This window comes from Vombatus ursinus, unplaced genomic scaffold, assembly GCF_900497805.2.
Source record: "Vombatus ursinus unplaced genomic scaffold, bare-nosed wombat genome assembly UNPS02014772.1, whole genome shotgun sequence".
Taxonomy (NCBI): Eukaryota; Metazoa; Chordata; class Mammalia; order Diprotodontia; family Vombatidae; genus Vombatus; species Vombatus ursinus.
The window spans coordinates 21,965,850-21,980,039 of record NW_020954550.1 but is presented as its reverse complement, the minus strand read 5'-3'; the positions used below and the strand labels follow the sequence as shown (position 1 = coordinate 21,980,039).

At 38.5% G+C, this 14,190-nt stretch overlaps 1 protein-coding gene across 1 annotated transcript in view; it reads right to left on the bottom strand.

Annotated features, from left to right (window-relative positions):
- Positions 1 to 3,079: 3,079 nt before the first annotated feature.
- Positions 3,080 to 14,190, bottom strand: part of DHX29 (DExH-box helicase 29) — a 57,160-nt gene continuing 46,049 nt past the window's right edge. The window contains exons 23-27 of the mRNA XM_027863564.1: positions 12,775 to 12,868; positions 10,894 to 11,196; positions 9,078 to 9,209; positions 5,811 to 5,907; positions 3,080 to 3,355 (exon numbers count right to left, since the gene is read on the bottom strand). Of these exons, the coding sequence (XP_027719365.1) occupies positions 3,300 to 3,355; positions 5,811 to 5,907; positions 9,078 to 9,209; positions 10,894 to 11,196; positions 12,775 to 12,868 (682 nt within the window). The 3' untranslated portion in view covers positions 3,080 to 3,299. The remainder of the gene's footprint in view (positions 3,356 to 5,810; positions 5,908 to 9,077; positions 9,210 to 10,893; positions 11,197 to 12,774; positions 12,869 to 14,190) is intronic.

Genomic DNA, 14,190 nt, shown 5'->3' with positions numbered 1-14,190 from the left:
ATCTTATTTGCATAGCTCACCCATAAGTAATGAATCTCTCCAATTATGTCTTCTTTTATTTCTAGTATTTTGTAGTTGTACTCCCATAACTTCTGTTTCTTAGTTGGGAGATTCCCGGATATTATACATTCCATAGTTATTTTTAATGAAATTTCTTTTTTTTTTTCATGGTTTTTGTTGGCAATATGCAGAAAACAGATGATTTTTGTGGGTATGTTTTATAGCCTTTTACTGTTTAAGTTAAGTCTTTAGTTGAACCTGGGGTGGGGCACATATCCTGTAATTAAATGCACGTCTAGCTGGTATTTTTCTGGGACTCTTTTCAGTTCATTATATGAATGAGTTACTGTAGTATAAGTCAAACAACAGGCTTCAAATGGTAACATTATACAAGTCAGGAGGTTTTTATACTTGTGACTAATCGTAATTTTTCTACTTGTTGCAAGGAAATTCTCACCTAGGCTTCAATGAACCATAATCACTTAAAACCCACAAATCTTCATCCTTAGCCTGATAAGCCTTGACAAGGAACTAACATGTTCTTGTGATAGGCATCCTATAAAAGAATTACTTCTCCTTATTCTAGACGTTCAACATAACTATCTTTACAGGTGTATGCCCCGTGTCCCCATCTAAACTGAAGTTGAAATCTGAGAAAATGTTTCCCCAATAGACTGCTTTGCACAGGGAGTGCACTATCTCCCTTATTGTCTATGTACTATCTAATGATGCTTAGAATGTCTTGTCTCTGAAGTATTTTCCCTTGTTTCCATCAAAACTCACCTCAAGTGCCTCCTTCCACATGAAACCTCTCCTTAAATCCTCCAGCTGTGTGGCTTCCCCCACATTACCTTGTATTAAATATATACAGATACGTGTGTGTGTGTGTGTGTGTGTATGTTCCCTTCAACAGAATATAACCTTAATGGCTACAGCTGTCTTTTTGTTTTTATATCTCATGCTTAACAGTGTCTTATATATAGAAGTCACTTAATAAATGCTTGATGACTTAACAATGCCTTACACACAGTGGGCACTTAATAAATGCTTGCTGACTGACGTTAGAATCATGGCAAATTAGAGTCATAAAGTATCCTGGAAGCCATTTACTCAAACTTCACTTTAGAGAGGACACAGAGGTAAAGACATTTCTATGGATCACACAGCTGTCAGCAAAATGAAGACTAGAACCCAGCCCTCCTGATATACCCAAGGTAATAATGCTCTTTCAGCATGTTGAAAATAAACTAGAAACAATGGCTCTCAAATCTGAACAGATTTACTAAGCCTGTGTGCCCATTTTCTTCCTGCTCTAACCTGTATTTTAAGTTCTGTTGACCAAACCCATGATTTTACCAGTGTAGGACTCTGTTGATGAAGAACTCTTTACTCTTACCAATGCAGATGGGCACCATCTTTGCAATTCAGAGGCTTCAAGGATTGTCTGGAGGACCTGAGGTTAGGTCACTTGGCCAGGGTCACAAAGCCAATATATTTCAAAGGTGGGACTTGCACCCAGATCTTTCTGAGGACAGCTCTCTACCCACTAGACAACATTGTCTCTTTTTAAACCCCCCCCTTCTCTTTTTATAAACAACACACAAGCAGTGCTCAACATAGAAAGTGCCTGTGTTGCAAAACTTCATTGGTAAGGTACCCATTTGAAACTCAAAATTTACTTACCCGAAGAAACAGTATTTTAAATGATGGCTAAGTTCCCAGGCAAGTCCACAAAAGCATATTTAACCCATAAGGTACTTAAAAGGTCATATTAATGAGTACTATTTGTACTCCATCTAATAACATCTGTTTTCCTCTGGGAAAATGCACTCCCACTTTCAACAAAGGACAGCAGGCACACATCTTCCCCTTGCATCGCTTAATCTATACAGTAATCTCATTGGCTGGTAACTCCTTAAACACCCAACAAGACACATTCCAACACTGGCCACACCTAAAATGTATGCCTCCATTTGCATCTCGAGTCCACTGCATCTGAGCTGTCAGGAGGCCCGTCACACGTTTCATCATCAATCCTCGGGAATTGTGGCTGGCCATAACACTGATCAGAGTTCTTGAAGGCTTTCAAAGGTGTTTGAATTTACAAGGCTGCTATTGGGTAAACTGTTCTCCTGTCTCTGCCCAACTCACTCTGCAGCAGTTTATGTACGTCCTCCCAGGTTTCTCTGAAACCAACCCTTTTGTCATTTCTTCCAATACAACAGCATTCTATTACATTTGCATACCATAATTTGTTCAGCCACTCTCCAAGTGAGGGGCACTTCCTTGGTTTTCAATTCTTTACCATAAGGGCTGCTATATAAATATTTTTGTGCAGTGTTTCTCACTTTTTTTGTTCTCTCTGGGATATGAGTCTACAAGTGGTGGTGCCAGGTTAAAGGGGATACACATTTAGTGACTTCGGAGCATAATTCCAAATTGATTTTCAGAATGGCTGGATTAATTCATAATTCCACCAACAGTACATTAATGCATCTCTTTTCTTAAAGCCTTCCAGTCTTTGAAATTTCCCTTTTTTGTTTGCTGTGCCATTCTTATGGATGTGAAATGGAATCTCAGAGTTACTTTAATTTGCATTTCTCTAATGATTAATGATCTGGAACATTTTTTCACACAGTTATTATTTGTATTTTGAATTTCTTCCTTTGAAAAATACTGGGTGTGGGTCATTTGTAACTAAGAATATTTCTAAGTTAGGAGCTATCTAGAAATGGAGAACCCCAATATAGCATGGCTGGAATATAATTAAGTGATGCCAGCAGTCACAGTGCCACGGTCATTTTGTCGTCAGTGTTTTAGTTGCTGCTCTTAGTCCTTGAAATGGCTCATTACCCTGACTTCGAAGCGACACAAAACTGTTTCATAGGCTGCTCTGCAACCTGAGGTAAAACAGCAAAGGGGACACAGAAAGAGCCTTTGTCAATCATATTTCCAGATGGCAAAAACTAAATGTCCTCCCAGATATCAAAGGAGGCTCAAAATGATCCTTGGAACCCGAAGGTCAAGAGGTGAACAGTCCTCTGGGGACACAAAAACATTCCACATATTATATGGCACCAAAAGAATTTATTGTAAATAATGGTAAATACATTTAGTCATCATCATGAAAAAGGAAATAGAAAATCACACATATAAAGTATGTGCTTTTTCTTCCACGGTATGGCTAGTTATCAACAATTTAAATATTTAAATACTTTGAGGATGGACCATTTTCACATAATTTCATTATCAAATCTTCTCAACTGTGACACCATTGCAATCGACACCAAATTCTACTTTCAGTTAGTGTGTTCCGTTTTTATCAATTCTGTAATGATTTGTAATATCTTGTCATCTAAAGGAAAGACAAATTCATGAGTTTAATTCAATACTGGCTAACTCAATAAAATAGATTCACAAATTATACAATATTTTAACTTTATAATGTCATTAATAAATTAGCTAGGCTAAGAAATAAATAGCAGTGACAAAGTTAAATAAGAGAATGAGATATTAGTTATGAAATGAAATATAATGTGGATGAAGACTTGCCTGAATCATCAGGGATCCTAAGTGTTCCACAAAGTTCTAATCTGATTCCTCACTGCATTATGACAGCAACCCTGGGGTCCTTGAATTCTATGTCCGTGGAATGTAAGGTCTGAGAAGTCTCACCAAGCTAAAAAGAGTTTAAGTATGGACCTGTGTTCATTCAAAGACCAGCGAAGTTAAGTCTGGAGAGGCTCACTATTGATAGGTGGCCATGTCAGCCTCTATGGATCTAAGTTTCCTCATCTGTAAAATAGGAATGAGGCCAATAATACCTCCCTGCAAGACTGTTGTGAAGATTAACAGAGATGACATGTACAAAGATCTTTGTAAACTTTAAAGTGTTATATGAAGCTACCTATTATTAATTTGAATTTTTTTTGCCCATGACACATCAGTAGGAGTACCTACACTGATGAAATCACGGAACTGTCAAAATCAAGCATATACTACACAACACCTCAAAAGAGCAGTTTTGAGGCCACTCAAGCCTCATGTCATGTCACCCAGTAATTGTAGATTTCTGATTTTTGAAAATTGTTAATACAATTTCTATCTATTTAAAAGTATCTAAATGGAGATAATGCCATGATCCTCTACGACCAAAAGATGACCGCATTATGCCCTGAATATAGGTCCAGCTTTCTTTACAACAACACTCTGAGGCAAGCCATAAAAGTATTTTCTTCCTTTCAGAGATAAGTAGCCTGAAGCTCAGAGGTTTAAAGATTTAGGTAAGTGGTAAAGCCAGAACTGTGAGAACTTCAAATTTAGGGCTATCAAGTATTGGTACTAGAAGGTGCCTCTGAGATAATCTGGTTCAATTCTCTCATTTTACATATGAGGAAAGTGATGCCCAAAGGAGTGACTAAAGTAATACAGCTAGTTAGTGGCAGAACCACTTCTGCTCTGGAAAAAGGAAACGATAAAATCATTTTCATCCCATTTCAGCATTACTGCAAAAGCTTTAGCTCTGCCTGTATCCTGCCTAAAGCTAACCCTAAATTTAGGTTCCCTTAGCAGAAGATAAGTCTTGTGAGACAATATATCTTTTAATATTCTAAAGCTGGACCTATGCTGGACTTCTAGCAGCACAAGACAATTAAAGTGGTTTAATTCTCCTGTTCATCTGTGCATCTGAATATCCAATTCAACAAACATTTTGGGCAGTGCACATGTCTAGGTCCTAAGGCCACAAAGACAAAAATGAAACAGTTCTTTCACAGTACCTGATTAATTTGACACTCTCCTAGGGCCCACACTGTACATCTCTGCAGAAGAACTGTGCACTCATTCTGTGCAAACTATAATCAACTCATGATTACTTGTGATGATGGGAAAAACAGATAATTTAGAAAACAAGCTTCAAAGGAAACTTTCATTCTAGATAACTGTTTCATTACCAAATCTTTACCAGGAGTCTGATACTTCCAAAGTCCCTTTGATTCTGTCAATGTGACTACTTCCTCATCATTACAGTTTGGTCTTAAAGTGAAGTTCTAAACTCAGGGTCCATAAACTTGTTTTTTCAAATATTCAGATGACTGTATTTCAACATAATTAATTTCCTTTGTAATTCCATGTATTTTATTTTATTAATTTAAAAACATTACTCTGAGAAGAGGTCCACAGGCTGACTACCAAAGGAGCCCATGACACTCACAAAAAGGTCAAGAAACTCTGCCTTCAAGAGCTGATCCAGCCAAAAAACTCATTATCCTTTGGGCAAACCTGCGATGAGCCCAGGTGAATTGAATTTAGCTAATTTAGGTCCCAAGACAAAAGAGAGTGAGTCGCTGGACCTATACTTGAAATCTTTCCAGCTTGGTCAGACCTGTCAGGACTCATGTTCTGTTGGCACGGTCTTTGAGAACATGGGAGGCATGATCAACGACAATGAGAAATCAGAGGAGGGCTGCGGTATTTAGAATAACAATAAACAACAAAACCAACTAAGCTTTGTCTCATCATCTTTTCTTCTCTCAGGTGGAAAAAGTCAAAATGCTGGCAGGAAAAGTGAGAAAAGGAAGAACCAAAAGTGGATAGTGAGGCCACAAAGACTTGGCTGTGTGATTAGCAGGGGCAGGATATAATGTAGGAATTTTAATTTAAGTATAGAATAAAAGTTGCCACATTACAGTATAATATGAAAAAATTAAAAATTCTGAGTTAAGAATGAGATTTTTCTCCTGAAGTGTTCCTAATAATATATGAATAATGTACACACTTTCTTTTGTCCATGTGAAAAATCATACAATTACCTTCAAGGGACATTTTAGGATTTTCAAGCTTTTTTCGAAGAACAGACTCAATGAGTACTCTCAGTTGTTTGAAAATAACTGCAATCTTTACAGGGGCCTGTTGAAAAGAAGGGTGAAAACATTACATGATACAATGAAATCATATAACCAGTATATGTTTGAATTAATTAACCCAACAAGTATACTCCTTATAATTTGCTTTTAAAGTAAAACATCTAGATAAAGAAGAGATACTATTAGTAAATTACTTTTAATATCTAAGCTGAACAAATCTTCTCAACTTCCATTCCTGCCCTCTCACAACTTAAGCCAACCATTCAAAACTGATCCACAAAATAAAAATTCTCCTGGAAAGTCTATACCGCAAAAGGCAGATGAATCTGATTTTTACAACCCACAAATTATAAAATATTATGTTGTCCTATTCTCTTGTCATGGAAATCCAATGAAAAGTGAAGTCTATTTCCTTCAGTATGTTTTAGCCATTGTCAGGGTTATGCTAAAAGATAATAAAATTATGAAGACAGAATCTCAAGGGTACATACTAAAAAAGGGCACTTCTGGCACCTCATTTTAAAGACTGCCAGACTGGTCTATATCTTTATCTGATCATGGAATGTCATCATAATTTTCATTTTTTTATTTTTTGAAGTAATTGGGGCTAAGTGGCTTCCCCAAGGTCACAACAGCTAGTATGCATCTGAGGGCTGAATTTGAACTCAGGTCCTCCTGACTCCAGGTCTGGTGTTCTATCCACTGTGCTACCTAGCCGTCCCATCATAAAATTCAAAAGTTTAAAAAAAAAAAAAAACCCCAGGGGCAATGTCATCTGATCAATCTTCATTCCATTTCCAGTGCATGTAATAGAAAACAAGTAAGCAAAAAAGGGAGGAGTCTTAAGAGAGCTAGTGTAAACAAATTATTTTCATCAATGTGATTATAGCCATCTGGCTTCTTGTTTTCAATTATTTTAATACAAGTCCTGTTGTAGCTCTAAGAATTATTTGGATTCTATGGTTGAAATGAAATCATATTGTATAAAATGTAATTAAAAATAAATCAATCAACAAGCATTCATTAAGCACCTATTATGTACTAAGTGCTACAAACAGACAATTCCTGTCCTCAAGAAGTTTATAGTTTATTGAGGGAGACAATACGTACCTCTATATAATTGTATGAAAAATACAAAATAAGTATTAGGAAATTTTGGACATGAAGGGACTAGTTGGGGGTGGTGGAGTAGGAGGGAAGGTGTGCATAGGAAAGGCTTCAGGTATAAGACAGCCCTTAAGTTGAGTATTGATATAAACTTGGATTCTAAGGGGCAGGTGAGGAGAGGGTGCACTCCAGGCATGGAAGGAAGCCACTATAAAGGCACAGAGGTAGAAGGTGGAATGCCATATCTGAGGAACAATAAGCACAGCTGGGCTGGATTGTAGAGTATGGGATAGGGAGTGATCTAAGGATGAAAAAATAGAATGAGAACAGGTTGGTAAGGGCTTTAAATGCCAAACAGAAGAATTTACACTTGATCCTACAGACCATAGGAAGCCCTTCATGTTTACTGAACAGGGGAGTGAAACACTCAGGTTTGTGTGGAGGATGGAAAGGAGGAGAGACAGGGAGATCAATGGGGAGGCTATTGCAGTGGTGCACCCAGAGAGATAAGGGATCAACTGGGGTGGTGGCCAGGTGAAGACAGGGAAGGGAGAGAATATGAGACATGTTGTCAAGGTGAAAGCTAAAGCTTTGGTAACTGCTGGTTATGTGGGCTGAGGTCACAGTACCAATGAGAGGATAACATCAAGGCTACAAACATTGAAGCCTGGATTAATAGTGTTCATGACAGAAATAAGGGAGCTCAGAAGAGAGATGGGCAGGGAGAGGGGTGAGATGGAACAAATAAGAAGTTATGCTTTACACACGTTGAGTTTAAGGTACCAACAGGACACGCAGTATGAAATATCCAAAAGACAGGTGTAGATGTGGGACATCTTAAACAAGTATTGAATATGAGAGTTGTCTACATGGAGCTGGTAACTGACCGTTGGGAACTGAGGAAGTGACCAAGTGAAAGAAGGCAAGAAGAGAAGAGGACCAGGACAGAGCCCTCAGCAGCACCTGGTGTAGGGAGATGGCCTGAGAGAACCAAAGGGTCAAGAGACTGGAGGCCACAGTGTGGATGAAGAGCAGGGCTTGGTATTGAAAGGCAGAGGGAGAAGCAGAAAGCTAAGAGTTTGTGATCAGAAAAAGGCATGTCAAGAGTTCATGAAAATGGAGGTGGTAGAGTTGTGGGTAATGGCAAAATTGAGGGCATAAGCATCTTTGTGGAGGGTTGAGGAGGGGTGGAAGAAGAGGGCAAGTTTATGACCCAGGAAACTGAGGTGTCTGAGGGGGCATCATTATGTATGCAGAAGCTCTCCAGTGTAAGAGTAGGAGGGGGAGATGAGAGAAAGATTATGAGTCAGTTAGGGGAGTGACCTGGAGGTCTGCAGACAACAGCTACCAGGATTTTAACTGGGTGGTAGATACGGATGATGTGAACCTCAAAAGATAAGAGGTGACTGAACGATGGTGGTAGAGGGAGAAGCCAGGAAGGGTAATGGGGAGCAGGGAGTATTTCAGCTCGCCGACACTGTCTAATGAGTCAAGAAGAATGAGGAAAAGTGCAGCCAGTGCTGGACCTGCCATTTCACTACTTACTATAGGGAGCTGACATATTTCACTGAATATAAATAGCTGGTCCTACAAAATCACTCTTGGTGATTGGCTTTTTCAAGAGCGTGGTAGGGTTTTGCTAGAAGGTATTAATGACAAATGGCATGGCTGCACTGTGTGGTGGAAGCAGCTCTCCGTGTGGAGCTGGGTGACATCGCCTCTACGCCTGGCTCAGACTTTACTCTCTTTGTGACCCTGGCCAGTCACTTGACCTCTACACGTGAAAGGTTTGGGTTGGACCACCCCTTCTAGCTCTAAATTTGGGGATTGACTTACTGCAAAATGACGGAGGTCAGGGCAACACTATGTGGAATATGCTTGTGATGTAATTTTCAAATTTAGCAAAGGCTACTTCTGAAGTCTAAAGATTTAAAATTCTTGTAACAAAATATAAAATACAGGCTGTTCACATAGCTTAACTACGTCAGGAGAAGAAATTCTATTTAAATATATTTATGAAATTTAAAAGGTACCTCAAGGGTAGCAAAAGCCGAAAATTTTCATGTAACTAGAAAAAAAAAAATCTATCCACATTAGTTTATTTACCTGAAAGTAAATCCAGCCATCCACAGAGAGAAGACGCTCTCGATGCTGTACTTCTATATCACCACCAAAAAGTAAAATTGGAAAGGGGCTGATGAGAGTGGTTTCTCTCAAATACACCTTGGCATACCTTACCTACAACACACAATAAAAACATCTTACTGGTCTGATATTTAAAAAAAGCAAGTATTAAAAATCTTTCATTTTTAAAAGTCCTCTTCTTCTGTTATATCAATTGGCCCGGAATGTACAAAGGCACATGTTTTCATAAGTACTGTCTGCCCGTTCTCTTTTCTATCCATGATTTAATTATTGGCTTTCAAGTAATAATGATAAAAAATTCGAACCTTTCATTAAGAGTATTTTAAACATGAATCCCCAACATCTTAGTCCTACATTTCTCTTAAAAATACAGAATTTATTGCAAGATTATATTATGGGGAAAATCCAAATGAAATTGAATGACTCCATGGCAATCCTAATATCTGAACTCAAACTGTAAGGAGAATTTAAAATTTCTGGCTTCCAAATTTCTTCATCTCTCCCCTCCCCCCACTATTCTTCAGAAAATATACTATGTTTAGGCACTTAAATGTGGTGATTTCTGGGTGCTGTATAGCACAGATTCTCACTGTTACTTGAAAGGTCAAGAAACTGGCATGAAGGATTTCTTTAGTAACGAAAGATCCTGTTGTACTGTGACATGTTTCCTTTACCTCTCAGATTGCCTAAGAAAATACATACCTATGAAAAAGAAAAATTCAAAATGCCAGACCAATGAAAATAGTAACCTAGAACAACCAGAATTCCTACTTAGAAAAAAAAACAAACTATGAATGAAAAGGTTAATAGCTCTACTTAAAATGAAACAAATGATTTGGCTAAAATAGTATACTGAAATATCAACATTTGTTAGATAGCAGTAACACAGTATGACACAAGCAGCTGTGATCTCGAGTTGAGTTGAAACAAGTATGGAATGCTTTAGTATATATCAATAATTTGTTGTTTGGGACTGTCATTATCTAAATTCTACTTTTTTTTTAAATTAGTTAGTTGATTTCTCTGGGTCAGTCTAAGTACATTCGGAGAAATGACACATTTATTAGAGAATGTCTACTTTTCAGTTAACTCTCATTACAACCAAGTAGGAAACTTCCAGATTTCTAAATAAAAAACCCAAGCATTTTTTGGTTTTACAATAATAATTTATTTCACTCCATTTCAGATACAAATGAATATGAATGGCTCAAATCAAGAGCAGGTAGTTCAGATTTTGCTTAGTTGTTTCAATCATATCTGACTCTTAGAGATCCCATTTGGGGTTTTCTTGGCAAAGATACTAGAGTGGTATGGTATATGGCATGGTATGGTATATGGTACATTGCCATTTCCTTCTTCAGCTCATTTTCCAGATGAAGAAAATTAGGCAAACAGTGACGTGTTTGGGGCCAAAGCTGAACCTATGAAGATGAGTCTTCCTGACTCCAGGCCCAGCACTATCCACTGTGCCACCAAGCTGCCCAATTTCAGATACTAATTTAGCTCTTAAAAAAAAAAAAACCCTTTACTTTATTGATATCTCTTGTTTTTGTACCACCTTCATTTCTGAATATATCCCTTTCCCTCCCCTACCCAGTGGGTGTCCTCCCTACCCCCTTATAACAAAGACTTGAAAAACAGAAGGAAAAAAAAAGCAATTTGGAAAAGTCAATCAATAGGCCAAGTGTTTCACAGAATATGCAATATTGATAACAATATTTTCTAGAGAATTTTCTTTGTATTGGAACTTGGCTTCCAAATATAAAGACCAGCTTACCTTCTCTTGGTATAATAGCCATCCATAAACTTGCAGGTCTCTGTTCACAGAAGACGGGTGCACTTGGGCTTTGCCTTGAGCTGTGTCCACAATGCAAGCCAACTTCTCTGTGACATCTATTGATGTTGTGTAGATAATCTTGCCCACACTGTCATAGAGCCCTGCAGTCAGAACAGCTTTAAGAAGGGCTATTTCCTGTAGGGAGAGGGTCTGGGTGGCTCTGTTTGCATTCCAGCCATTAGAGGTTGTAGAGGATGCAAATCCTGCTGCCTTGACTAGCTTTATTAATTCCTGCTTTACATCCTGCAATTGGTTTACAATAAAGACAGAAAAAAAAATCACAATCTCGTATTAAGTTTAAACTACTTATTAAACAAGGGAAATACTAGTTCATACTGGAGTTATCTCATTTTTTAAAAGATTTAAAAAATCTTCCATTTGACTGGAACCCTTGCTAAATTAGGGGGAGATTTTAATACTGGCAGCTTAAGAATTAAAACGAGTCACCGTAATTTTACCATGAAAGTATTTCTGTAAAACAAACATTTCCACAATATAAAACAATAAAAATAAACCTAGACGATTATTTTCATCTACTATATTTAACCTGAGTGACCTTCATTGTCCCCTTAATAATTTGATGAAAAGAGGGATTGAGTGGGAAGTGAAAAGTGTAAAAGAGACATTATGCAAGCATTCGAGGTATTTTCAGTCAACAAGCATTTATTAAGTGCTTACTATGTGCTAAATGCTGGGGATACAAAGAAAGGCAAAACCTTGGTCCCTACCCTCAAGAAGCTCACATTCTAACGGGGAACCAATATGCAAATAACTACTTATACACAAGACAGATACAGTGTTAATGACAGTAAATTTATAGGGAAGGTACTGGGGGTGGGGGTAGGGGGTGAGGGAGAGTTGTGTAAGATGAACTTCTCTCAAAAGGTAGGATTTGAGAGTATTCCAGGCATGGGCAGTGAAAAGGTATGGAATCAAGAAATAAAGAGTGGTACATGAGGATGAGTGACCAGGTCAGTGCTGCTGGATCATAAAGTATGTGTTGAGTGTTAATGTGTATGTAAGATGACAGAAATCTAGGAAGGGGCTAGGTTGTGAAGGGCTTTAAATGTCAAAGAACATTCTTATTTGATTCTGGAAGGAATAGGGAGCCACTGGAATTTGCTGAGGGGAATGCCCTGATCAGACTTGTGATTTAGGAAGAGCACCTTGGAAGCTGAGGTGAGGGGAGAGCCCAAAGGGAGGAGACCAAGCTGAAGGTCAGAGTCATGTTGAGCAGTGAGGGGCCAGGGCCTGCCTGAACAGGGGGATGGCTGTGTAAATGGGGAGAAGGGGAGTACAAGAGAGGTGGGGTGAAGGCAGAAACAACAACACTGGATGACAAATTCCATTGTGGAGAACTAAGGACAATACCAAAGTTGAAAGCCCAGCTTACTGGGAGAATGGCAATATTCTCAACTGTAACAAACGGGAAGGGAGGAAGGTTTTGGGGGGTGGAGAGAAGGAAAACTCTTGTTTTGACATGTTAAGTTTGTAATGCCAGACTAGAACTCAGAAGAGAGACTGAGGCTAGCTAGGCCTGGTGTCCCAAAAAGACTTAGCACAGTTTTAAGCTTTAACAGTTTAAGCCATAAGCTAGTAAAGTTTAAAACCACCCTAAGGCTTTAGGGACACTCTCTATCTAGATCTGGGAACCATCTGCACAGAGATGACAACTGAATCTCATCTGCTACCATCAACCCTTCATGACAACTGCTAGTTGGGAAGAAAAAGAAAAAAAAAAGGATTATAAACCTTTACAACATATTTTCAAATAACTAAAGAAAGTTAATTTCTGTTACTAAATGCTGGAGTTTGTCTTACCTCTAGAGTTAACAGTGCTGTTCTATTAAGAAAGTTCCTTCTGCAGTAAGCCATTTCAGAACGATACCCCCCTTCCTGTCGAGTCTTTTTCCATCTAGAGAAATATTGTCAAAGTTTAAGAGGTACCAACCATTAGGCAGCTATTGAAGATCAATTAAATCTTGTTTAAAAAAGATTCTCAAAACTTGTTAGTACTGGCCAAGAGGAAAAGGTTATCACTAGAAAGTAGATACTTTTTTCACAGATAAAACCTTATAACACCTATACTAAATTACTGAATCCTTTTTTTTTTTCAAATAAGAAACACCCACTACATTTCTGCCTCGAACTTCCCTTTTACTTTCCAGGGTATCACCAACATGTCGTTCCAGGTTCCCAGGTTCTCAACCTCAAGGCCTCCTCACATGCTCTCTCACTCTGCATCATCTAAAAAGTCGCCAAATCTTGTCACTTTTACCTCTGTGACATCACTTGCATCTGTCCCCTTTTCTTCACCATGTGGCCACTACCTTTGTGGAGGCCCATAGCGCCTCTCACCTGCGCTATTATGATACCTTCTCCCTGGTCTCTGCTCAAGTCTCTCCCCTTACAATCCATTCTCCATCAGGATTCTCCCAAAACACAGGTACAGATCATACTCAATAAATTCCAAGTGTCTTCTTATAAACTCTAGGGGTTAAATATAAATTCCTTGGTTTGGCCCTGAAAGCCCTTCACGATCTAACTCCTCCTCACCTTTCTAGCTTATCACACACTACACCCTGTTCTACACCTCACTGTTGCTGCCCCTGCTCTTTTGCACAGGCTCTCCCATTCCTGGAATGCTCTCCTTCCTTACCTCTGCCACTTAGAACCCTGAGTTTTCTTCAAGACTCACAACTTCCTATATGAAGCCTTCCTGTAACCTCCCCATCAAATCATCTTATGCTTATTTTGCTTCTACTTCTATGTGTCCACACTGCCTCCTTAGACAGAATATACACTCTTTGAAAGCAGAGGCTGTTTCACTTTTGTCTTTGTATTTCCAGTGCTTTGAAGAAGTTCCTCAAACACAGCACATGCTTATTAATAAATGCTTATTGACAGTTTGATTCTGCTTCAAATTTTTGGAACAGATACAAAAATACTAATTCCTAAAACATCCTACTATTTATAATAAAAATGAATGAAGTGGGGGGCAGCTAGGTGGCACAGTGGATAGAGCACCGGCCCTGGAGTCAGGAGGACTTGAGTTCAAATTCAGCCTCAGACTCATAACACTTACTAGCTGTGTGACTCTGAACAAGTCACTTAACACCAATTGCCTCACCAAAGGAAAAAAAAATGAAGTGGAAATGTTGATTTGCTTTTGTAATGAGTAACAAGAGGCTATCAGTGAAATGCAACCTCAAGTGCCTACCTAGCCTGATATCACTT